Source organism: Salvelinus sp. IW2-2015, linkage group LG11 (genome assembly GCF_002910315.2).
Source record: "Salvelinus sp. IW2-2015 linkage group LG11, ASM291031v2, whole genome shotgun sequence".
In the NCBI taxonomy this organism is placed as follows: domain Eukaryota; kingdom Metazoa; phylum Chordata; class Actinopteri; order Salmoniformes; family Salmonidae; genus Salvelinus; species Salvelinus sp. IW2-2015.
Genome location: NC_036851.1, coordinates 3,102,536 through 3,129,085, shown reverse-complemented (window position 1 = coordinate 3,129,085; position 26,550 = coordinate 3,102,536). Strand labels below are relative to the sequence as shown.

Below are 26,550 nucleotides of genomic sequence, written 5' to 3'. Positions count from 1 at the left end.
CCCAACCGGGAAGCACGGGGGTGGCAGCATCCTGTTGTGGGGGTGCTTTGCTGCAGGAGGGACTGGTGCACTTCACAAAATAGATGGCAACATGAAAAAGGAAAAGTATGTGGATATATTGAAGCAACATCTTCAAGACATCATTCAGGAAGTTTATAGCTTGGTCACAAATGGGTCTTCCAAATGGACGATCACCCCAAGCATACTTCCAAAGTTGTGGCAATCTGGCTTAATTAAGGACAACAAAGTCAAGGTATTGGAGTGGGCATCACAAAGCCAAAGCCCTGACCTCAATCCTATAGAAGATGTGGGCAGAACTGAAAAGGCGTGTGCGACCAAGGAGGCCTACAAACCTGACTCAGTTACACCAGCTCTGTCAGGTGGAAGGCTACCCAAAACGTTTGACCCAAGTTAAACAATTTAAAGGCTATGCTACCAAATACTAATTGAGTGTATGTAAACTTCTGACCCACTGGGAATGTGATGAAAGAAATAAAAGCTGAAATAAATAATTCTCTACTATTATTCTGACATTTCACATTCTTAAAATAAAGTGGTGATCCCAACTGACCTAAGACAGGCTATTTTTACCAGGACTAAATGTCAGGAATTGTGAAAAACTGAGTTTAAATGTATTTGGCTAAGATGTATGTAAACTTCCAACTTCAACTGTATATAGGCAGCAGCCTCTCTGTGCTAGTGATGGCTATTTAACAGTCTGATGGCTTTGAGATAGAAGCTGTTTTTCAGTGTCTTGGTCCCAGCTTTGATGCACCTGTACTGACCTCACCTTCTGGATGATAACAGGAAGTGGCTCGGTGGTTGTTGTCCTTGATATTTTTGGCCTTCCTGTGACACCGGGTGCTGTAGGTGTCATGGAGGGTAGGTAGTTTACCCCCGGTGATGCGTTGGGCAGTACCAGGCAGTGATACAGCCCGACAGCATGCTCTCATCTGTAAAAGTGTGTGAAGGTTTTAGGTGCCAAGCAAAATTTCTTCAGTCTCCTGAGGTTGAAGAGGCGCTGTTGCGCCTTCTTCACTACACTGTGTGGGTGGACCATTTCAGTCTGTCAGTGATGTGTACGCCGAGGAACTTGAAGCTTTCCACATTCTACACTGCGGTCCCGTTGATGTGGATAGAGGGGTYCTGCTCCCTCTGCTGTTTCCTGAAGTCCACGATCATCTCCTGTTTTGTTGACGTTGAGGGAGAGGATATTTTCCTGGCACCACACTCCCAGAGCCCTCTCCTCCTCCCTGTAGGCTGTCTCATCAATGCTTGGTAATCAAGCCTACCACTGTTGTGTCTGTAAACTTGATGATTGAGTTGGAGGCGTCCGTGGCCATGCAGTCATGGGTGAACAGGGAGTACAGGAGGGGGCTGAGCACGCACGGTTGTGGGGCCCCAGGGTTGAGGATTAGCGAAGTGGAGGTGTTGTTTCCTACCATCACCACCTGGGGCGGCGCGTCAGTAAGTCCAGGACCCAGTTACACAGGGTGGGGTACAGAGCCAGGGCCTCGAGCTTATGATGAGCTTGGAGGATAATATGGGGTTGAATGCAGAGCTATGGTCAATGAACAGCATTCTTACAAAGGTATTCCTCTTGTCCAGTAGGGATAGCGCAGTGTGCATTGAGATGGTGTTCTCTCGCAGCCTTGCGAGGGTTAACACGCTTAAATATCTTACTCACTTCGGCCACGGAGAAGGAGAGCCCACAGCCCTTGGTAGCGGGCCTCTGATGAGTTTGATGGGGAAAATGCTGTCATAACGTATATCGTGTGGCATACTTACTCTAGTGTAGTGCAAGTTGGCAGACAGACACCAAGTCGACAACACACTTCTTTAACATTGGTGCTGTGGTGAGAAAGGAATGAGCACATGTCCAAGTAATACCCTCCAGATGGTGCATGAAAGCATTTTGAAGTGACAACTCAACTAATTCCCAATGTTGCGACTGTCTGCAAAACAGACAGAAAAACAGTATGGGATACAGAGCTTGACAACGGGAGGTTTCTCTTACAATAGCGCCACAACACAACGGGGTGGGTGAAATTGGAGCCAGCCCCCTCTTCCAAAAGGGGGAGGAGTCGAGTGTAAACCACAAGGGTCTGGTGCTGGAATAGGGGAGGCCTGGTTTGGGTGTGTCTGCAACTGTGGGGGCAGGAAAACAGCGCAGGACGGAACAGGTTGGTAAAGTAATGCTTTGACTGCAACCTGGCAACAGGTGATGAAGAGTGCATAGTTAACGAGAATTAAGATGGAGAAAGAGGAAAGACGCCGATCCCTTCCTAAAGATTGCACATGTCCTAACACAAGACCTAGGCAGTGAGGTGGATGGCCACGCCTTGTTATTAGGGGGGGGGGGGAGCTAAGCACTTCATCCAACTGGCACACATCAACATTACTCAGTCAGACAAGCCCTGGGGCACAATGGGTGTAGCCCTGTACTTGGAGCAGTTGGGGAGGGGATCGGCTACACCACTCACACCTGAGTCACGCTGCACAATAGCAGAGGAATGACACCTGCAGCACAGCCCAGACATGTCAGGTCCTGTGTCTAAATTCAGAGTGGTGGTGGGGAATAAAGATACTGCAACGAGAGATGTGTTCCTTTTGAAATGTTAAMGGTTCAAGTAACTTTTAGCAGTATTTAAAGCTACATTGGACTCTTTTAAAATGATTCATGCAGTTAATACTGAGACGCAAATAGTTATACAAGACCCTTTATCAGTCCTGCAATTAGACAATTAAATTAATAATTTTCTATTCAGATCTGCCAGTCAAGCTTTAAGAGCGAGGCACCTCTTGTTCCAGTCAGTGTGAACTGTGATCAAATAAGATGTCGTGGGCCAGGTTGTGTGTGTCATTCTTCATTCACTCCCAGATGCATATTCTGTGAGTCGAATTTAATAGCCCTGACATTTCTTAAATAAGCCTGTCCATAGAGCATCAATATACATGTATTACCTTCAGGACACAATTCACTGTATTTCTGACAAATGCACAGTGATTAGGGATTGCATGCAAATGTTTCCCACCAGTTAAAATATCCCAATATGGCTGAACTCACTGTGGAATTTAAAATGTTTATATTACATAAATACATTAAAACGCAAATAGGTTACAAAATTATTTGCGAAATCAAATAATCCCAAGGTTGTTTATATTGAATCCTAGTTTGGGAAGCTCTCAATTATGGTACTTTAGAGTGGTTATATAAAACACKGCTTTTTATGCAGGCAAAAAAAWAAWWAWWATGGTAAAATCCYTTTTTMAACCATAACACTCAAGTCATACAGACAAAAATGAACAGTGGGTTTTACTGACTTTTGTGCTTGACATGTCCTCCATTTAAACATTTTCTCAATTGTTCCCTGAGGTATTAACAGTGATAAGGGGCTGGGCTGATATGGATTGAGGGGTAAAAACAGAGGATGAGTCCCAAATGGCACCCTATTCCCTACACTGTYTACTATTTTTTTTAACAGAGCCCTSCAGGTTTTAATGGTTCTTTCTCCATTTATTGTTTTTCTCCAGTTTGCCTTTACTGGTTCTAACAGCAGACATATAAGCGTGCGTGACCAAATACAATGCCATTTCTCTGTAAACAAATTAACAGACTTTCAGCATGCTTATAGAGAAAGGCACTCGACATGTACTACACTGACACAAATGACTGATGATTTGTTGAAAGAAATTGATAAGATTGTGGGAGCTGTACTGTTAAATATCAGTGCGGTCTTRGATATTATTGACCATAACCTGTTGTTGAAAAAAAGTTGTGCTATGGATTTTCAACCTCTGACATATTGTGGATTCAGAGCCATCTAATAGAACTCAAAGGGATTTCTTTKATGGAAGCGTCTCTAATGTCAAACGTGGTGTACTGCAGGGCAGCTATCTWGGCACTCTACTCTTTTATTTTGTTACCAATGACCTGACACCACACGCCAAAAAAGTTGTCTGATCTTGATTATTGTCCAGTCTTGTGGTCGAGCACTGCACGGAAAGACCTAGCTAAGCTGCAGCTGGCCCAGAAAAGAGCAGCACGTCTTGCTCTTCATTGTAATCAGAGGGCTGATAAATACTATGCATGCCAGTCTCTCTTGGTTAAGAGTTGAGATACTGAGTGCATCACTTATTTTTTAGAAGAAACGTGTTTAAAATCCCCCATTGTTTGCATAGTCAACTTACACACAGCTCTGACACACACACTTATTCCACAGAGACATGCCACCAGCGTTCTTTTCACAGTCCCCAAATCAAGAACAAATTCAAGAAAGCGTACAGTATTATATAGGGCCATTATTCCATGGAACTCCGTTACAATTCATATTGCTCAAGTGAACAGCAAACCTGGTTTCAAAAAAACAGATAAAGCAATACCTCACGYCACAACGCCTCTCCCCTATTTGACCTAGATGGTTTGTGTATGAATTGAAATGTTGGCTGTGTGCCCTTCGTAAAAAAATATACATTTAGTTCTGTCCTTGAGCTGTTGTCTATTAATGTTCTGTATTATGTCATATTTCATGTAGACCCCAGGAAGAGTAGCTGCTGCTTTTGCAACAMATAATGGGGATCCTAATAAAATACCCAAAGTATACTGTTCAATCAAACTTCAACAAAAAAATTATAGGACACCAACTTCTCAGCTGTTAACAGTCTCTTACTGGCACTAAAAACGGACAATTGCCATAATCTTTTACGTTTCTTTACTCAATTATGACATTTAACAAACCAAACATTAAAATACTGCTATAGAAGCTAAAGTAAAAATCCAAACCAGTCCGTGGATGAATACAGTAGAATATAGTAGAAAACGATATACCACCCAGCCCTAGGCCCTGGTCAAAAGAGGTGCACTAAATAGGGAATAGGGTGCAATTTGGAACACTGTCAGAGCTTCTGTCTTCTCCCTCATGTCAGATGTGTGAGAGAACAGGACGCTACCAGACAGCAGATTACGTGACATCACGGTGCACTTCTTAGAAAGCTGAGAGAAAAATATAGGGAGATGCATGCGGAGAGACCAAGAACAAAAAATTGCTTAAACACAAGTAGGACCGATTTTGTACTTGTCCAAAAAAAGTCTAACACCCTTTTTTACATCATTGTATGATGCATGGAACTTTACTATCTTTTTTACCATAGAGAAGCAGACAAAAATGTAGGCTACACTCTGCCTAGTGYCTTCTTTGCATATTCAAGCATGTCTCAAAATAATAGTCTATAAAATATTGCAGCACTACAATTACAACCAAATACTTTATAAAATTCCCTCCAGGGCTCGAAAATAAAGGGAGTTTCAAAACTGACTCTGGGACAGTTCTGGGATGACAGAACCACTGCACATAAATAKAATGTAAAAAAGCTAAATGAGGCTGATGCAACAGATGAGCCCATTCAGCGTAGCATTTTCATAGTTGTATTTCTTCATATAAGCTCAACAATGGGCACGTGGCTGTATGCTACGTGTGAATGTTCCATAAGGCAATTAGCAGGAAAACACCGTTCTCAAAAGCGCACCGCAGGCGCGAGCGGTTTAATGTGACAGAGATTAAAATATCATTTCAAGATGCACCAACTAGCATGGGTTACTAACAGGACAAGGATTATGCCTTTGGCTGCTGGACAATAAGATAAAGTGGATTTGAAAATCACTAAAACATGAGAAAATATGACATTGAAACTAGAACTTGTGTTTACTTTGAAAAGATACACGCTTCATAACATTACGAATGTCCAGGTTTTAAACAATTAAGTTCATGGTTAAATAGTTTCAAAATGCTGACCGCCTCCGCACAGATTCAGTGTTGATGATGTGCGGGACGCGCAACAGGCATTATCCTTCACTCTCCGGTCTTGTGTCAAGTATGTCGACAGAATCAAGCCTTTAGACAAATGTTAATTATCCTTCATTATACTTGTCAAACATGACTGCCGTTTTGCCTATATTTGTGTAATTACAAGTCTCATTCAAGTATYACTACATTTTCTGGTGCCTCATGTCAAAATCGAGGCTGTAGCCAATATGCATATCACATACCCTTTGACATGTAGGCTTTTTTTWATGAATAAATGTATTTGAATATTATTCCAATGTTGGTCTCTCTATTCCAATTCTGATCACAGTAATTGGGTGAATGATTTTTGTAGATCTTTTTTTACTTGTCTTTTTCAACAACTTCAACCGACTTTTTTTATTGTCCCGGACAAGCGCGAATGTCGAGCCCTGTTTTCCACTAGTTTCCGCTTTAGTTATTTTAATGTTGTTTCGGTCGAGGCCATTTGGGCCTTCATTTGAAATCACTAAAAGTCTCCCTCAGTCATTTTATGTAGATACGTTTTTAAAAGATGGGGGGAGGGGGGAGATGGTCACTTGATCGAGTGCATGTGGCTTAGTTCTTTAGGACATGACTCAGGAGAAGTTACTCTCCTGGCCGTAATGCACCATCTCACCCATTTACGTAAGATTTGTGAAAGGGGCCAAATGAACAGGGTACGTTCAAGTAATCAACGTATTCCAAGGAAAGAAAACGTTTCCAACCATTTKATTTCTTTCCAGTTTCCTTCGTCATGTCGCCATAAGGCATAGAGAGAGCATTTCTGTCAGCGTGTTCAACGCAGCATTTCATTCGCGCAGCCCTGGCCTAACCAATGTTACGAGGCACGCAAGACTGAGCTGCGACAGAAGGGAGAGGTAGGCTAGTCTGTAGCTCCAACCGTATTTTTCCCCTCAAACTGTTCCTTTCTTTTTCATACAAGATTCATGTCAGTAAATTTAAGTGGAATTGCATTTTCTCCTGCGTGGGTACACATCTACACTACATGGTCAGAAGTATGTAGACACCCATTCAAATGAGTGGATTTGACTATTTCAGCCACACCCGTTTCTGACAGGTGTATAAAAAAATCGAGCACACAGCCATGCAATCTCCATAGACAACCATTGGCAGTAGAATGGCCCATAATGAAGAGCTCAGTGACTTTCAACGTGGCACTGTCATAGGATGCCACCTTTCTAACAAGTCAGTTTGTCAAATTTCTGCCCTGCTAGAGCAGTTTCGGTCAACTGTAAGTGCCGTTACTGTAAAGTGTAAACTTCTAGGAGCAACAACAGTTCAGCCACGAAGTGGCAGGCAACAAGCACACAGAACGGGAAAAAACGTCTGTCCTCGGTTACAACACTCAGTACCAAGTTCCAAACTGGCTCAGGAAGCAACGTCAGCCAAAGAACTGTTTATTGAGAATCTTCATGAATTGGTTATCCATGGCTGAGCAGCCGAACACAAGCCTAAGGTTGCAAGCGTAGACTGGAGTGTTGGACAGCTCGCCACTATTGGTCTCTGGAAACTAATTATCTGGAGTGATGAATCACACTTCACCATCTGGCAGTCCAATGGACAAATCTGGGTTCGGCGGATGCCAGGAGAACGTCACCTTCCCGAATACATAGTGCCAACTGTAAAGTTTGGTGGAGGAGGAATAATGGTCTGGGGCTGTTTTTCATGGTTCGGGGCAGGCCCCTTAGTTCCAGTGAAGAAAAATCTTAATCGCAACAGCATACAATGACATTCTAGACGATTCTGTGATTCCAAATTTGTGCCAACAGTTTGGGGAAGGTCCTTTTCTGTTTCAGTATGACAATGCCCCAATGCACAAAGTTTGGTCCACACAGAAATGGTTTGTTGATCGGTGTGGAAGAACTTGACTAGGTTGCACAGAGCCCTGACCTCAACCCCATCGAACAAGTTTGGGATGAATTGGACTGCAACCCAGGCCCAACACCCCAACATCAGTCCCCGACCTCACTAATGCTCGTGGTTGAATGGAAGCAAGTCCTCGCAGCAATGTTCCAACATCTAGTTGAAAGCCTTCCCAGAAGATTGGAGGCTGTTATAGCAGCAAACGAGGGAGCAACTCAATARTAATGCCCATGATTTTGGAATGAGGTGTTAACGTGCAGCTGTTCACACTGGAAATGATCTCAAATGAGCGCAAGAAATGCAGAGTTTAAATGAACAGTATAAAACAAAATCAGGGGAAAGACCCAATAAAATGACTTAGAATGTATGTGCTAGGTGGCACCCTAGGTGGCAGCTACTCATAAAGCAAATGTAGAACTTATTATTCAATAACAAAATACCGTCCACATTTTTATTTATTTTTATTTTTTATTTTTTTAATAAATACCGTGATATGATGTTTTGGCCATATCGCCCAGCCATAACAGCCGCTGCTAAATAAATATAGGGAAAACTTAGCCATGATAAGAACTTGAAGTGAGTGACCTGACAGGAAGTGACCTGATGTGTTTCCATTTGAAAAAGGCAACCAAAGTAAATTGAAAACCAAACTATGAGACTGCACATGACCACAGTCATTTTGAAGCAAAATCTTTGATGGGTAGAACCCGATTCAGGCGGCATCTTCAATGGAAGATGGAATTAACGTAAGCCAATTCTAAATAYATCTTACAGACAGTGTCACCAGCAAAGCACCATCACACCTCCTCCTCCATGGTGGGAACCACACATTGTGGAGCTCATCCGTACACATACTCTGKGTCTCACAAATTGTGAACTTATTTGCCTACAATCGGACATTCCCTGTCTGTCCCCTGGTCAACATCTAAAATGGCACGCTACACCCGATTAATTATAGTGCACAACTTTTGATCAGGCCCTACAGGGCTGTTTAAAGGTAGTGCACTTGATAAGGAATAGGGTGCCATTGTGGATACACTGTAGTCTACATCACCAGGTTGACCTGACACGACACTCAGGTGTGGCAAGGAAGTGATTTGGATAATTAGTATGAGAATATCAGGTCCAGCACCTGTGACAGACACACCTCAGAGGGCAGAGACACTGAATCAATTGGCTACCGGTTAGTTCAATATATAGCTATATATTATTATACTTTATTTATTTTGAATTTAAATCAAATGATATAGATTGATGTAGCGTGTAAACTAAAACATAAGATTTAAAAAAAGATTTAAGCTGAATATTAGCAATTTATGAAGACATGYACACATTTTGTCATGTTTACAAAGTGATCATCTCTAGTGCATATAATATCTACAAAAGATTGTGAGACATTGTCTTTCTTAATTTAGCTTTATCAGGTTTTTTGTATGCTTTGTGATTCTAACTAGGCTGTCCACTCAGCGTTTCACATACATTTTTCAAACAGGGTATAAACAAGTGTCTTTACCAGAGTAATACCTAACACCCTATTGGAGTGGTTACATAAWWWWWTMATGTGCATATACAGTTGAAGTCYGAAGTTTACATACACCTTAGCKAAATACATTTAAACTCAGTTTKACAATTCCWGACATTTAATCCTAGTAYAAATTCCCTGTTTTAGGTCAGTTAGGATCACCACTATTTTAAGAATGTGAAATGTCAGAATAATAGTAGAGAGAATTATTTATTTCAGCTTTTATTTCTTACATCACATTCCCAGTGGGTCAAACTTTTACATACACTCAATTAGTATTTCGTAGCATTGCCTTGAAATCATTTAACTTGGGTCAAACGTTTTGTGTAGCCTTCCACAAGCTTCCCACAATAAGTTGGGTGAATTTTAAGGCCTCCTTGCTTGCACACGTTATTTCAGTTCTGCCCACAAATTTTCTATGGGATTGACGTCAGGGCTTTGTGATGGCCACTCCAATACCTTGACTTTGTTGTCCTTAAGCCATTTTGCCACAACTTRGGAAGTATGCTTGTGGTCATTGTCCAGTTGGAAGACCCATTTGCGACCAATCTTTCAATTCCTGACTGAMGTCTTGAGATGTTGCTTCAATATATCCGCATAATCTTCCCGCCTCATGATGCCATCTATTTTGTGAAGTGCACCAGTCCCTCCTGCAGCAAAGCACCCCCACAACATGATGCTGCCACCCTCGTGCTTCACGGTTAMGATGGTGTTCGTCGGCTTGCAAGCCTCCCCCTTTTTCCTCCTAACGATGGTCATCATAGCCAAACAGTTCTATTTTTGTGTCATCAGACCAGAGGACATTTCTCCAAAAAGTACGATCTTTGTCCCCATGTGCAGTTGCAAACCATAGTCTGGCTTTTCTACGGCGGTTTTGGAGCAGTGGCTTCTTCCTTGCTGAGCGTCCCTCAGGTTGTCGATAAAGGACTCGCTTTACTGTGGATATAGATACTTTTGTACCCGTTTCCTCCAGCATTTTCACAAGGCCCTTTGCTGTTGTTCTGGGATTGATTTGCACCAACGTASGTTCATCTCTAGGAGACAGAAGGAGTCTCCTTCCTGAGCGGTATGACGGCTGCGTGGTCCCATGGTGTTTATACTTGCGTACTATTGTTTGTACAGATGAACGTGGTACCTTCAGGCACTTGGAAATTGCTCCCAAGAATGAACCAGACTTGTGGAGGTCTACAATTTTTTTTCTGCGGTCTTGGCTGATTTCTTTTGATTTTCCCATGATGTCAAGCAAAGAGGCACTGAGTTTGAAGGTAGGCCTTGAAATACATCCACAGGTACACCTCCAATTGACTCAAATGATGTCAATTAGCCTATCAGAAGCTTCTAAAACCATGATATTTTCTGGAATTTTCCAAGTTGTTTAAAGGCACAGTCAACTTAGTGTATGTGAACTTCTGACCCACTGGAATTGTGATACAGTGAATTATAAGTGAAATAATCTGTCTGTAAACAATTGTTGGAAAAATTACTTGTGTCATGCACAAAGTAGATGTCCTAACAGACTTGCCAAAACTATAGTTTGTTAACAAGAAATTTGTGGAGTGGTTGAAAAACGAGTTAATGACTAACCTAAGTAAACTCCGACTTCAACTGTACACATCTGAAATATTGTAATAAAGTAAACTAAGTGATGAAAAAAGTTGCAAATTGGGATATTATTTTTGGACGATATGTATCATTTTCACAATATTATTTGTACCAATATTTTTCCTTCATAGCTTGTTCTCCATCTTTTAAAATAAATCAGCCAATTAGTTTATGACTGATTAAAACTTGTTCTCTCATATGGCTCTCTTGTCCCTCTGCAGCAGACATACGGTAAGCAGTATATAAATCGCAATACATATAGAATCATGAGAATTGTGAGAATCAAAGCATATCAGCAKCAAAGCATTGTGATATCGTATAGTGAGGTCCCTGGCAATTACCAGCCCTATAAAGTCATGTGAATAAATTGTTAATAAGTGATCGCCTCGGACGGTGGAAATGGCCCTATGCAACCACATTAGCAAGCTAAAAAAATCAACTAGGTCAGCATCAGATTAGAGGGGCTGTGGAAGCTCCTGCTGTGTGCAAAACTAGATCAGGCTGAATATAGGCCTCTGGAAAAGGCCTGATGCAACTTCCTCATTATAGTCACCCCTACTTCCCCTAATAGGAACAACTTACTCCTTCCATATTTAACAGACTAAGTTCTGCAATTCACCTGTGTTTGTGGTGTTTTATGAAGTTATAATAAACAGAATACATTTATGTTCATTTTTTACTATATAAAGATTTTTTTTTCTTTTTTTATTTGACACCAACAGTGAAATCGAGCCTTCCATGCAAATATGGTATACAGCAACCCTTCATCTAATTTCTTAATGAAAGAGGGGGGGGGGGGCACTCCAACATCTTTCAGTTTGAACTGAGATATTCTTCAGCCCGCAAATAAGTCTTATGTCAAATACATCAACCTTCCAGGTGACACTATCCCTGTCCAAATCAATCTTTATGACCGTAATGAACTAATCGACATGGATTGAGCAGACTCGTATGAGTGTATAATATCTTAACTGAAAATTAACCCCCCCCCCACATTCTCAAGGCTCGTCTGAGCGATTTCTCTGATGCCAACATTTCAGTTCCTGTGACATTGAGAGGCTTGTCAGTAGGGCATGGCAGGCTGGTAATGTGGTCTGGCTGATCAGCAGTGCACAGCATTATCAGCTGGGCCAGCCTGGGATGGGGGTCAGTCAATGGAAAGGGGAATGGGCGGAAGGGATGTCCACTGTCCCACTGCAGTCAAGAATTGTTCTCCAACTCCGTTTGGGGACAAACTTCCTCTCCTGTTGGCTTAGCTCCATCCTGAGGCACCATCAAAAAGGTGACAGACAGAGACAGACACTCCCACAAGACAACAGTCTTTATCCCACACACTTCACACTGAATGGACTTCGTCTGGTTTCCTAAACCGTCTGCCTGCCCGTCTATCCTTTGAAAGCAGTGCGTGAGCTTTCCTCTCCAATACATGCCGAGTAGAATCATCCTCAGTAAACTCACTCCACATGGCCACTCCATGGACTGCCCTAAACAGTCTGCACCACCTGAAATGAGGCACGCTACTTAAGCCAAAACAGCACACCGCTGAGAGGCCAGGCTTGAGCAGTTGTAAAATCCTCCTCTGATAGTGAACGAGCGTTTGATGGTTGTGAAGTTTTTGTATCAAATGGACTCCTTGCGTGCGTCATGCGGTGCCGTTTAGGCACAGGCCACAATAGTAGATACAAGCTGTAAGCTCACGCTCCAGATGGGGCCAATGCCTTCAGAAACATGACCCGGCTTTTCCTGGACCACTCCAATGCAAAGTGGTTTCAAATGGATCAAATTAAAAGTTACCAGGCMCAACAAAAAAACAAAAACTGACAGGTCCGACCTCATTCATTCAACCCCACCCCTCTGTGCCATCCGGTATAGCTGGAGAGCATTATTCAATGGAAACCTTGGAAAATACATGTCATTAACTTCTGCTCTGTTCATAAGTAGCTGCCTAGCTAGACACCTTTGACTCTGGAGATAAAACTGGCACAGCCAACGTGGGAGGACAATGTCCCAAAATGTATTACGAAATGAATCCACAATTTGTTGATAACCTTTGTGGCACACTGGGGCGGCAGATAGWGCYWRGCWCTAACCACTAGGCTAATAACCGAAAGTTTGCTAGATTGAATCCTCGAGCTGACAAGGTAAAAATCTGTCGTTCTGCCCCTGAACAAGGCAGTTAACCCCCTGTTCCTAGGCATTCATTGAAATTAACTAATTGACTTGCCTAGTTAAATTAAGGTAAAAGCCATGTAGTTCACCAGTAGCCTCCTCATCCAACCAATGCCAAATTCTCACCAGCACTTTCACACATTGGCAACATGTCTGGTGTTCTGTGTGGGTTGGTGGACAAACCAAGCCGTGTTCTGTCTCGCTCTTAGACACATCCCAGAATAACTTGTGCCCACATCTCAACACTGCACAAAAGCACTCAGTGTCTCTCAGCACAAGAGTGGGGCTCTGTTCACACCTACTCAGTTTACCCAGACACCCCCTCACAGCGGTCTGCTGTGGCGGTGGGCCACCGGACTGTGTTGTGCTGTGTTCGACAGGTCTCAGTGCTTTGACTAGTTAAGATTCCATCTACAGTAAAAGTAGAAAATATCCTGGGGGACAGCCCTCCATACGATTATTAACTCTATTCACACACTTATTTTGGGTCAGAACAATCCTACAACGCTCTTCATGTTTTAGCTTTTCCTTCTTTCAGTAACTCCAAATCATACTATGCTCCTTCAAGTATAAAAAAAAACTGTAGATCACTAAATTATTCYGCTGATTCTGTTTGAATCAGTAGCTCTGACAGAACCTCCCTTGTCTTGTGGATTGCTGTTGCGAGTCTTGTGATGTGTCTTTGATGCACTGGAGAAAAAGGAGTATGCATCGTACAACATGTTTAAAAAATAAATTCATAAATACATCCTCATGGTAACCAGTCATGATGATCCACAGATGAGTCAGATCATACTGTTGACAACAGCATAATATTGAGCCTCTTACATTAACAGATTTCACAATTGATTCTAAACCACCAGGTAAAAATAGAGCAAACATTTTGTCTGTCTCAGACAAACACAGAATACAAGGTCAAATAGGAGCAACGCACATTTTATATAGCCAGCTCAATTTTTATAAGACATGTTTCCCCTGAGTGCAATACTGTTACATTGTTAGTGTGTCACTAGTCAACTGATCACYCAAGGGTAAGACGAGAAGCCCTCACTGTCAAAACCTAGCATAGAAACTTGGGGAAGCCAAAATACTAGTTCTTGATGTAGTAGTACTGAGGAATGGTCTGGCAACTGGGAATTCCTAATAACCCAAAACAAATTTCCCAGCAGATCTCAAGAGGGAAATGTGCAGAGAAATCAAAGACTGTTTGGACATGTGCAGTCATCACCACTCTAAGGAGACCGAGGGCTGCGCTCCCACCACACTCCTCCCATTCAGATACACAGACATCTCCCCCGCTCTCCTTCCCTTTGTTTAGACTGTATACATTTCCCCTTTTCTAAACAGATTTCCATGAGCTCAATGCTGGGAGCGGTGAGGGGGCATGTGGCAGTGCAAGTTTGCTTACAGAAAGCACATGTCACAGGAATATTTAACAGACGTAGGAACTCTAAACACGTCGCCAAAATGTTCCCAGTGATCAAATCAAATGTATTTATAAAGCCCTTCTTATATAGCAAAGTGCTGTACAGAAAACCAGCCTAAAGTGATAAATATAGCCTAGTCCTCAAGTCATGTTCCTGTTGTGAATAATAGGTTGGACGTCAACGTACTGCCTTTTTCCAGACAAACTAATATATTTTTTAAACGTACAAGGCACTGGGGACTATACGTTATACCACCCTGCATCCCACTGCTGACTTGCTTCTGAAGCTAAGCAGGGTRYGTCCTGGTCAGTCCCTGGARGGGAGACCAGATGCTGCTGGAAGTGGTGTTGGAGGGGCAGTAGCAGGCACCCTTTCCTCTGGTCAAAAAAAATATCCCAACGCCCCAGGACAGTGATTGGGGACATTGCCCTGTGTAGGGTGCGGTCTTTCAGATGAGACGTTAAACGGGTGTCCTGACTCTGTGGTCACTAAAGATAGCATGGCACTTATCYTAAGAGTAGGGGTGTTAACCCCGGTGTCCTGGCTAAATTCCCAATTTGACCCTCATGCCACCTAATCCTCAGCTTACAAATGGCTCATTCATTCCCCCCTCTCCCCTGTAACCATTTCCCAGGTCGTTGATGTAAATAAGAATGCGTTCTCAGTCAACTTACCTGGTAAAATATGGGTTGAATAAAAAATAGTCAGCTAAAAACAAGCCTACATTGTAACAATGTGATGCAGTACTTTTACAAAGTGAGATTGAAAAACATCACATTAATCTCTATTAAGAATGTCATGATGCATTAGTACATAGGCTAGAGTAACCAATGTGGTTAAACGAGAGACAAAAAACAAGACTGATTGCACTATCAAAACGATTTCAAACATGTACAGTACCAGGCAAATGTTTGGACACACCTACTCATTCCAAGTGGCGCAGCGGTCTATGGCACTGCATCTCAGTGCAAGAGGTGTCGCTACAGTCCCTGGTTCGAATCCAGGCTGCATCACATCTGGCAGTCATTGGGAGTCCCATAGGGCGGCGCACAATAGGCCCAGCGTCGTCCAGGTTTGGTCAGGGTAGGCCGTCATTYTAAATAAGAATGTGTTCTTTATTTATTTAACTAAGGCATGTCAGTTAAGGTTCAATTTTTAAAATTAAAAGGTTTCTTACATTTTTACTATTTTCTACATTGTGGAATACCAAACATTTGACTGGTACTGTACATGTTTGAAATCCTGTCTCAGCCTCCAGTATTTATGCTGCAGTAGTTTGTGTGCCGGGGGCTAGGGTCAGTCTGTTATATCTGGAGTACTTCTCCTGTCTTATCCGGTGTCCTGTGTGAATTTAAGTATGCCCTCTCTAATTCTCTCTCTCTCTCGGAGGACGTGAGCCCTAGGACCATGCCTCAGGACTACCTGGCATGATGACTCCTTGCTGTCCCCAGTCCACCTGGCCYTGCTGCTGCTCCAGTTTCAACTGTTCTGCCTGCGGCTATGGAACCCTGACCTGTTCACCGGACGTGCTACCTGTCCCAGACCTGCTGTTTTCAACTGATCCTGTTGTCTCTAGAGATACTCTTAATGATTGGCTATGAAAAGCCAACTGACATTTACTCCTGAGGTGCTGACTTGTTGCACCCTCGACAACTACTGTGATTATTATTATTTCACCATGCTGGTCATTTATGAACATCTTGGCCATGTTCTGTTATAATCTCCACCCGGCACAGCCAGAAGAGGACAGGCCACCACTCATAGCCTGATTCCTCTCTAGGTTTCTTCCTAGGTTTTGGCCTTTCTAMGGAGTTTTTCCTAGCCACCGTGCTTCTACACCTGCATTGCTTGCTGTTTGGGGTTTTAGGCTGGGTTTCTGTACAGCACTTTGAGATATCAGCTGATGTAAGAAGGGCTATATAAATAAATGTGATACTAGTGAAGACATCAAAACTATGAAATAACACATATGGGATCATGTAGTAAACAAAAAAAGTGTTTAACAAATCAAAATATCTTCAAAGTAGCCACCCTTTGCCTTGACAGCTTTGCACACACTTTGCACATTCTCTCAACCAGCTTCATGAAGTAGTCACATGGAATGCATTTCAATTAACAGGTATGCCTTTTTCAAAGCTCATTTGTGGAATTTCTTTCCTTTTTAATGTGTTTGAGCCAATCAGTTGTGTTGTGACAAGGTAGGGGTGGTATACAGAAGATAGCCCTATTTGTCCATAACTACTTTAAGACATGGTCATTCAATACGGAACAATTCAAGAACTTGTTCCAAGAAAAGTTTCTTCAAGTGCAGTCGCAAAAACCGTCAAGCGCTATGATGAAACTGTCTCTCAGGAGGAATGCCACAGGAAAGGAAGACCCAAAGTCTGCTACAGAGGATCATTTCACTAGAGCTACTAATTGCAGCCCAAATAAATGCTTCACAAATTTCAAGCAACAGACACATCAACATACACTGTTCAGAGGATCATGATTGAAAAAATTATAAAATTTAAAAATCAGGCCTCCATGGTCAAATTGCTGCAAAGAAACCACTACTAAAAGGACACCATTAAGAAGACTCCAAATTGTCTTTGTGAGACCCCAAGTAGGTGAACGGATGATCTCCGCATGTGTGGTTCCCAACGTGAAGCATGGAGAACGTGGTGTTAATGTGTGGGGGTGCTTTGCTGGTGACACTGTCTGATTTATTTAGAATTCAAGGCACACTTAACCAGCATGGCTACTACAGCATTCTGCAGCGATACGTCATCCCATCTGGTTTCTGCTTAGTGGGACTGTCATTTGTTTTTCAACAGGACAACAGCACAGTTTTTCACACCTCCAGATTGTGTAAGGGCTATTTGACCAAGAAGGAGATTGATGGAGTGCTGCATCAGATGACCTGGCCTCAATCCCCCAACCCAATTGAGATGGCTTGGGATGAGTTGGACCACAGAGTGAAGGCAAAGCAGCCAAAAAGTGCGCAGCATATGTGGGAACTTATTCAAGACTGTTGGAAAATTATTCCAGGTGAAGCTGGTTGAGAGAACGCCAAGAGTGTGCAAAGCAGTCATCAAGGCAAAGGGTGGCTACTAAAATATATTTTGATTTATTTAACTTTTTTGCTTACTACAGGACTCCATGTGTGATATTTCATAGTTGATGTCTTCACTATTATTCTAAAATGTAGAAAATAGTAAAAATAAAGAAAAACCCTTGAATGAGTAGGTGTCCAAACTGGTACTGAATATAATTTTTAAACATTTTTTAAGTCAGCCTTGCGGGGTATAGATTTCTTAGTATAGCAAAACAGTCTGAGACCATGTTCCAGTGCATTTGGTCAGGGGAGTGGGTCAGAGCTGAAGGTGAGGCTTTGTGGGTCCCCACGCACAAGCACGACCAGCACACAAACACACTTGCGTGCACACACAGCGACTCAAACCCAGTCTGGAAAGTGTCCAGTGGTGTCTGCTGTGGCAGAGGGGACAGCTGGCTCTCAGAGAAGATGTGGTGCACCCCCTCTCCATCATTATACAGCGGAGTGAGTGAAGTGGGATGCAAGGAGGGGGGTCTGGGGTGTCAGCTGCCAGTCTCTCCCCAAACAGGTGCATCAACAAGACACCCCACTCTCCCCTTCCACACATCCACACTTAGACTGGCCCACTTTGGAATGTGCTGCTTCCACCGTGCTATCCCTGAATCACTTGATTTCCATTGTGCATGAAACATGGAAGTGACAGGAGCAGTGCTTTCTCGCTATAGAACAACCCAGTGATTTTATTATTTAACTAGACAAGTCTAGTAAGAACAAATTCTTATTGACAATGACTGCCTACCCTGGCCAAACCCTAACCTGGACGACGCTGGGCCAATTGTGCACCGCCCTACGGATAAAGGCATTTCCATGGTAAATCAAAGTGTTGCGTTATAAAGTATGTCTCGGCGTCACACTGTTTGTCATGTTGTGTAACAGACACATGAATAATGGCTTTCGGGCTGAATGGCATTCTGCCCAGAGGGAAGACCTTTACAAATGAAGGGAACACACTGAACTGGGTCACATGGAAATTTACAATGAAAATTGATGTAAATCAGAGATAGTTAAAGTGAGAGGTTTAAATTTATTTGAGGCAACAAATTACAATACAGATGTTTGTGTGGTATAACTTTGAAACGCTTATTCAATCTGAGGTTGTCTTCAAAAATGCACCGATTCAGTTATCCTCAAGAAATTAAATGTTGCATCAAGGTTTCTCTCACATATCATGTGTGAGACATTGTTATCTGAGGGGATTCTGCAATTACTGTGTCCAAAAAACCAAAGTCGACTGCACTTTTATTACCTTTGTCAGGCAGGACCAATATCGGTTGATTTGAGTGGAGTCAGTAGTAGACCCCAACCAATATAGGATGGGTCGGATATAGATTTTAGGGAGCCAAAAGTCACTGATATGATTTTTAGAGCTGTTGGAATCGCCTAAACTTTGATCATTGAGATAGGAAATGAAAGKGACTGGGTTGTCATAAGTTAATGGTTCTTTGAAGAAAAAACAATAAACATCTGGATTAGATGGAGGGGTTGAGGTCAGGACAGARTCTCTTAAGGCAGTAATGAAGGTTTGTTATTCTGTTACCCTCTTTATTAGCRTCCTGTAGAGACATAAACTGTAAGGATTGGAGAGGGGGAGTGTCTTAAGTAGGATGTATATAACTGAAGTGATAAATGTTTTGCTGTCTGATTACAGCTATACAGAACCTTTGGGAAGAGTTAAACTTGGTTAAAGCTTCTCTAGTGTCCGTGAGTCATTTACTCGGAAAAATAAGAACCTAACAGTTGGAAAGAAAATACTTTGGAAAAAAATGTATTTACACTACCAGTCAAAAGTTCAGACACACCTACTCATTCAAGGGTTTTTCTTTACATTTAATATTTTTTTTACATTGTAGAGTAATAGTGAAGACATCAGAACTATGAAACAACACATATGGAATCATGTAGTAACCAAAAAGTGTTAAATCAAAATATATTTTAGATTCTTAAAAGTAGTCACCCTTTACTGTGATGACAACTTTGCAAACTCTTGGAATTTTCACCTGGAATTCATTGTTAAAAGTTAATTAGTGGAAGTCCTTTCCTTAATGCGTTCGAGCCAATCAGTTGTGTTGGCTCAAAAATGTCACTAACGATGTGATACCAGGCAAAGTATCATGATACCACGGGGTTTTCCCCACCCTAGGACACCTGCTWCTGTTTCCTATATGTTCTGCACATGTGCTGCACAAAAACCTGTTCCTGGTATTCACACCTGTACTCAATATAACACATTCAATTTAACTTCACGCTTATTACTGTATAATAGAAAAGGCTACTGAATTATAATTTTTTGGGGGGGGGGAGTTTCCTCTTATCCAAAGGCCAACCTGTGATTGGGCAGGAGGAATGTGGTAAGGAATATGAAATGCATAATGATCTGTGTTTCCATTGTGTCAGTAAGTGAAAAACACACCAGGCCTACATGAAACTCTCCCTCTGTCAATACTTAAGTAAATAAGGTTTGCAAAAATGTATAAAAACCTAATGTGTGTAGATTGAGTAGTATAATTTTTTCTTCTTCATGTAATCCATTTTAGAATAAGGCTGTAACATAACAAAGTGTGGAAAAAGTCAAGGAGTCTGYAAACTTTCCACGATTCACGTGGATGACCTATTTTGAGATCAAAATGGTGAATATCGCCGAAAAGTTCCCGAGTTTGCATCCCTGGAGAACGGTGAAATGTGAAAGGGAACCTCTGCACATGTTGTATAACAGCAATGATCATTTCATTAATAATGGATTGTGTCACTTGATCGCTAGGGAGAGAGGGGGGAGTTTGGTCACAGTATCACAACGGGTAACCTACACTGATACTGTATTGTGCTTCAGAGCCATGTCCCTAATTCAAAGCACATGAGCCGAAAACAAGCGCACACACACGAAAATTCCAAACAGTCCTGTGAATCCTCAGATCTCCTGCCCTATGGGCGTTCTCAGTTTTAAGTGTAGGCCAGTGAGTGGGACAATCCTCTATTGCTCATCCGACAGCCCCGTTGCACTTCTTAGATGTACACAGAACCGCAGACAAATACTTACTCAGTAGTAGTTATTAAAGCACCATAGCGCAAAAATATATACAAAAATTGACTGACCTACTCTGCACCATATTTGCCACATGAAAGAGCAATTCATGCCATATGACAACAGTTGACTCCTTTCACAAAATAGAATTGTCTATGTGATCTACTGTGGCTTAAAGAAGCGATGAACAGATACACATCTCTGCCTTTACCTCTTGTTCCAGTCGCCATATCTGCCACCTTCTGAAAGGCATCCAGAAAGGAGCTTGTGACGATGATGGTTGCCCTGAAAGATAAAACAACAAAAAATGTAATGGAGAAACATTCCATTTAAACTACTTTAACCACTCGTGTACACAAAACCAGCTTTAAATAAAACCCGYGACAGGTTTCAGATAAGAACATGTTATTGCATCATCAGGCTTGAAATCAGTTTATTCTGTTTGCGTGAGCATACTGATTACAATCATTCCAGCTAACATTTTTAAGTATATTGATTCTAAATCACAGAGTCAAACAAAGTCCGTCACTGATGGGGAGACAGTGACTGTTTCGATCACAAGACTCAAAAATCACCCTTAGGAAAACCCCTACATGACTGTCCTAGAKCTACTGTATTTTCTTATTGCCCTTTAGATTTCAGTTTCTGGATTTAGAAATTCATAACATTGAGCTGAGATGTGTTCCCCTAGTGGGTAGGTTTGGGCAGTATACTGGGGTATTTTGAAATACCAACAGTATCACTAAATACTGTACAATTATTTTATATTCACAAAAAGTACAGTTGAAGTCAGAAGTTTACATACACTTAGGTTGGCATCATTAAAACAAATCTTTCAACCACTCCACAAATTTCTTGTTAACAAACTATAGTTTTGGTAAGTCGGTTAGAACATCTACTTTTTGCATGACYCAAGTCATTTTTCCAACAATTGTTTATAGACAGATTATTTAACTTATAATTCACTATATCACAATTCCAGTGAGTCAGAGGTTTACATACACTAAGTTGACTGTACCTTTAAACAGCTTGGAAAATTCCAGAAAATTATGTCATGGCTTTAGAAGCTTCTGATAGGCTAATCATTTGAGTGAATTGGAGGTGTACCTGTGGATGTATTTCGAGGCCTACCTTCAGACTCAGTGCCTCTTTGCTTGACATCATGGGAAAATCAAAAGAAAATCAGCCAAGACCTCAGAAAAAAACATTGTGACCTCCACAAGTCTGGTTCATCCTTAAGAGCAATTTCCAAGTGTCTGAAGGTACCACGTTCATCTGTCCAATAGTACGCAAGTATAAACACCATGGGACCACGCAGCCGTCATACTGCTCAGGAAGGAGACGCGTTCTGTCTCCTAGAGATGAACGTACTGTGGTGCGAAAAGGTCAAATCAATCCTAGAACAACAGCAAAGGACCTGTGAAGATGCTGGAGGAAACAGGAACAAAAGTATCTATATCCACAGTATAAACGAGTCTAATATCGACATAACCTGAAAGACCGCTCAGCAAGGAAGAAGCCACTGCTCCAAAAGCGCCATAAAAAGCCACACTACGGTTTGCAACTGCACATGGGGACAAGATCGTACTTTTTGGAGAAATGTCCTCTGGTCTGAAGAAACAAAATAGAACTGTTTGGCCATAATGACCATCATTATGTTTGGAGGAAAAAGGGGACGCTTGCAAGCTGAAGAACACCAACCCAACCATGAAGCACGGGGGGTGGCAGCATCATGTTGTGGGGTGCTTTGCTGCAGAGGGACTGGGTGCACTTCACAAAATAGATGGCAACATGAAAAAGGAAGATATGTGATATATTGAAGCAACATCTCAAGACATCAGCCAGGAAGTTAAAGCTTGGTCACAAATGGGCTTCCAAATGGACAATCACCCCAAGCATACTTCCAAAGTTGTGTGCAAAATGGCTTAAGGACAACAAACTCAAGGTATTGGAGTGGCCATCACAAAGCCTGACCTCAATCTTATAGAAAATGTTGGGCAGAACTGAAAATCGTGTGTGGAGCAAGGAGGCCTACAACCTGACCCAGTTACACCAGCTCTGCAGGCAGGAATGGGCCTAAATTCACCCAACTTATTGTGGGAAGCTTGTGGAAGGCTACCCAAAACATTTGACCCAAGTTAAACAATATAAAGGCAATGCTACCAAATACTAATTGAGTGTATGTAAATGTCTGACCCACTGAGAATGTGATGAAAGAAATACAAGCTGAAATAAATAATTCTCTACTATTATTCTGACATTTTACATTCTTAAAATAAAGTGGTGATCCTAACTGACCTAAGACAGGGAATTTTTACTTGGATTAAATGTCAGGAATTGTGAAAAACTGAGTTGAAATGTATTTGGCTAAGGTGTATGTGAACTTCCGACTTCAACTGTATATCCAGCCAGTCACGTGATATGTTTGTTTAGAATGAGCACATGGAGCAAACGGGATGTGATTATCCACAGTTGAGCAACACAAGGGAGTTGATCAAGTTACACTTGGAAAAGCACAACTAATGTTTGCCAGCTAAATATCTTCTAAAAGTACAAGTAAACTAAGATGTGCCAAATACAATTCTCAGCTCAGGGCTCCAGCTGTGCATTTGGTTGCAACCTCTATTACTAGCCTTCACCTGGAATGCTTTTCCAACAGTCTTGAAGGAGTTCCCACAAAATGCCAAACCCAGATGACGCTGGGCCAATTGTGCGCCACCCTATGGGACTCCCAACCATGGCCGGATGTGATACAGCATGGCTTCAAGTTGTCTACCATTGCTCCTGTACCCAAGAAAGCGAAAGGTAACTGAACTAAATAACTATCACTCACTCACTTCTGTCATCATGAAGTGCTTTGAGAGGCTATTTAAGGATCATAACACCACCTTACCTGACACCCTAAAACCATTTCAATTTGCATACTGTTCCAATAGATCCACATATGACGCAATCGCACTGCCCTATCCCATCTAGACACGAGGAATAGCATGTAAGAATGCTGTTCCTTGACTACAGCTCAGCCGTCAACACCATATTAGCCTCCAAGCTCATCATTAAGCTCAGGGCTCTGGGTCTGAACCCCGCCCTGTGCAACTGGGTCCTGACGTCCTACCCATAGGTGGCAAAGGTAGGAAGCCCTTCCACTACGCTGATCCACAACACAAGGTCCCCCACAAGGGTGTGTTCTCAGCCCCCTCRGGCTACCACCCAGTTACTTAACCCTGCACCCCTATGTACATAGAATCACTGGTCACTTTAATAATGGAACACTGTTCACTTTAATGTTTACATACTGTTTTACTCATTTCATATGTATATACTGTATTCTAGTCAATGCCATCCTATTCAAATATTGTTGTATATACACACTATTTTAAGTATTCTACAGATTTACTAAATATTCTATCCAGATAATGACCATGTTTATATCACACACTCTCATCCTAATTCCATTCTTTTAGATGTGTATATTGTTAGATATTACTGCACGAGCTAGAAACACAAGCATTTCGCTACGTCAGCAATAACATCTGCTAAATGTGTGTATGCGACACACAAACTTGGATTTGATTCGTGACAATGCTGTTGTTCAAAGCAGCGAAACACATTGGGTTAAAAGGGAAATTACCGTTAAACTCTGTTCTGCCTAGTGGCGCTGCACCGGCAAGTGCGGTAAGGTAAGGGGGAAAAAAMAAAGCATTGTCCTATAGTTTCACCGCTTGTCGCGTTAAGATATGCGCTCTGAGCAAGTGTTTCCATTAATGTTTATTCTCAGCCAACCACAGACCTCTCAACCTGCATGTAGTGGGCAGGGTGGGGGGYAAAAACACTTGATTCTAATTGGAGATTTCACAACGTCAGTCAAACTGTAGCTGCACTATAAACACTAGCTGTAAATCATTTGGATGGCCTTTCTATTCGTAATGACGATTCAAAAAGTTAAATATGTAGGCCTATGTACTGTACTAGTAGGCCAGTATAACCAGAATTTAAAAATTACATTGAAATAGGTATAAAACACTTAACTTTTGACTAGAGCTCTCGAACTTGCTCATTACTACTTAGGACTTGACTCGAGACTTGAAGGTTAAGACTTGCTAAATTGTGACTTGGTCCCATCTCTGCTGTTTACACACTTGTTTACGGCGAATGCTCAAATTAAAAAAATTGGGAATGTGTGCTTATCAGTCCTTACTAAATAATATAGGCCTAAGAAGAAGAKGCAGTCGGGGAATTCGAATCCTATTCTGTTGTCTTTTTATTTGACACATGCACACAGATTCCTTTTAGCTAATAAATGGACATTCACTGAGAGGGGTTGCAGAGGCCAGGGTTAGCTCTTACCTTAGCTGGGATTGCAGCTTAACTCCTTTGGTTACAAAGTCCTCCCAGGCTGGATAACTAGCCTGCAAAGCAAACAGACACAACGGGTGGTTACTTCAACTGGACGGTAGTACATTGAATCAATAGAACATGTAATGTTAGTAAGCAACCATGCCATTCTATGAGATTAGAATTGCTTAGATTACTGAWATCAATCATATTTACTGTCATTTTTAAATTGGATGTGGGGAAGATTGACTGTTACTGGGAAAAAGAGTGGGTCAGGGAGGCTTGAGCAGTCAACTACTGTATACCATCCCGTTCCATCCCTGTGGAACGCTTGACACCTACAGTTGGAAGTTTACATACACCTTAGCCAAATACATTTAAACTCCGTTTTTCACAATTCCTGACATTTAATCCTAGTAAAAATTCCCTGTCTTAGGCCAGTTAGGATCACCACTTTATTTTAAGAATGTGAAATGTCAGAATAATAGCAGAGAGAATTATTTATTTCAGCTTTTATTTCTTTCATTACATTCCCAGTGGGTCAGACGTTTACATACACTCAATTAGTAGTTGGTAGCATTGCCTTTAAATTGTTTAACTTGGGTAGCCTTCCACAAGCTTCCCACAATAGGTTAGGTTCTTCCCAAATATAGAAAATGTTAAGGTCAGGGCTTTGTGATGGCCACTCCAATACCTTGACTTTGTTGTCCTTAAGCCATTTTGCCACAACTTTGGAAGTATGCTTGGGGTCACTGTCCATTTGGAAGACCCATTTGCGACCAAGCTTTAACTTCCTGACTGATGTCTTGAGATGTTGCTTCAAAATATCTACATAATCTTCCTTCCTCATGACACCATCTATTTTGTGAAGTGCACCAGTCCCTCCTGCAAGCAACGTCACCACCACAACATGATGCTGCACCACCGTGCTTCACGGTTGGGTTGGTGTTCTTCAGCTTGCAAGCCCTCCCCTTTTTCCTCCAAACATACGATGGTCATTATGGGCAACAGCTCTGTTCTTGTTTCATCAGACCAGAGGACATTTCTCCAAAAGTAGATCTTGGTCTCCATGTGCAGTTGCAAACCGTGTCTGGCTTTTTTTGTGGCGGTTTTGAAGCAGTGGCTTCTTCCTTGCTGAACGGCCTTTCAGGTTTGTCAAAATAGGCTCGTTTTACTGTGGATAGATGGGGTTCCTTCGTTATTTTACCGTTCATGTCTTCCATAGAGAATGTCTTGATCTACTTCAAATAAGGTCTGTGTTTCGTGCAGTCTTTAAACCGCCTCGACGTTTTGATACCCGTGTAAATCTCACTAGGATAAGGTAACGTTTGTCAACATATTTTCATAAATCCACTCTACAAAAAAAAATGATCTTCGCTTATATTTAGCCAATATTGATCAGAGTTACCTTGTCCTATGGATATCTACACAGTTATAAAATTGGCACGGTGGTGTAAGCCTACACGAAACAGACCTTATTTTAAGTGAATCTAAAAATATCCTATGGAATAAATGAAGGAACCGCTTTTCAGATTTTGCTAGAAGGTGTCATGGGAATTATGACTCGCACTTTGGTRGTCAATTCTTACCAWGCCCATTATTAAAATAGGATTTCCTGCATATAGAAATTAKAGTTTTTGTTTTCAACATTCATCACAGGTAACTTAAACTCT

The 26,550-nt window shown here is 41.8% G+C and overlaps 1 protein-coding gene across 3 annotated transcripts in view; it reads right to left on the bottom strand.

The window, feature by feature from the left end:
* LOC111969667 (protein MTSS 2) overlaps nucleotides 1–26,550 on the bottom strand; it is a 110,734-nt gene that overhangs the window by 72,323 nt on the left and 11,861 nt on the right. For all 3 annotated transcript variants that reach the window (XM_023995828.3, XM_023995829.3, XM_023995830.2), the window contains exons 2-3: nucleotides 24,890–24,951; nucleotides 20,754–20,827 (exon numbers count right to left, since the gene is read on the bottom strand). In XM_023995828.3, the coding sequence (XP_023851596.1) occupies nucleotides 20,754–20,827; nucleotides 24,890–24,951 (136 nt within the window). The remainder of the gene's footprint in view (nucleotides 1–20,753; nucleotides 20,828–24,889; nucleotides 24,952–26,550) is intronic.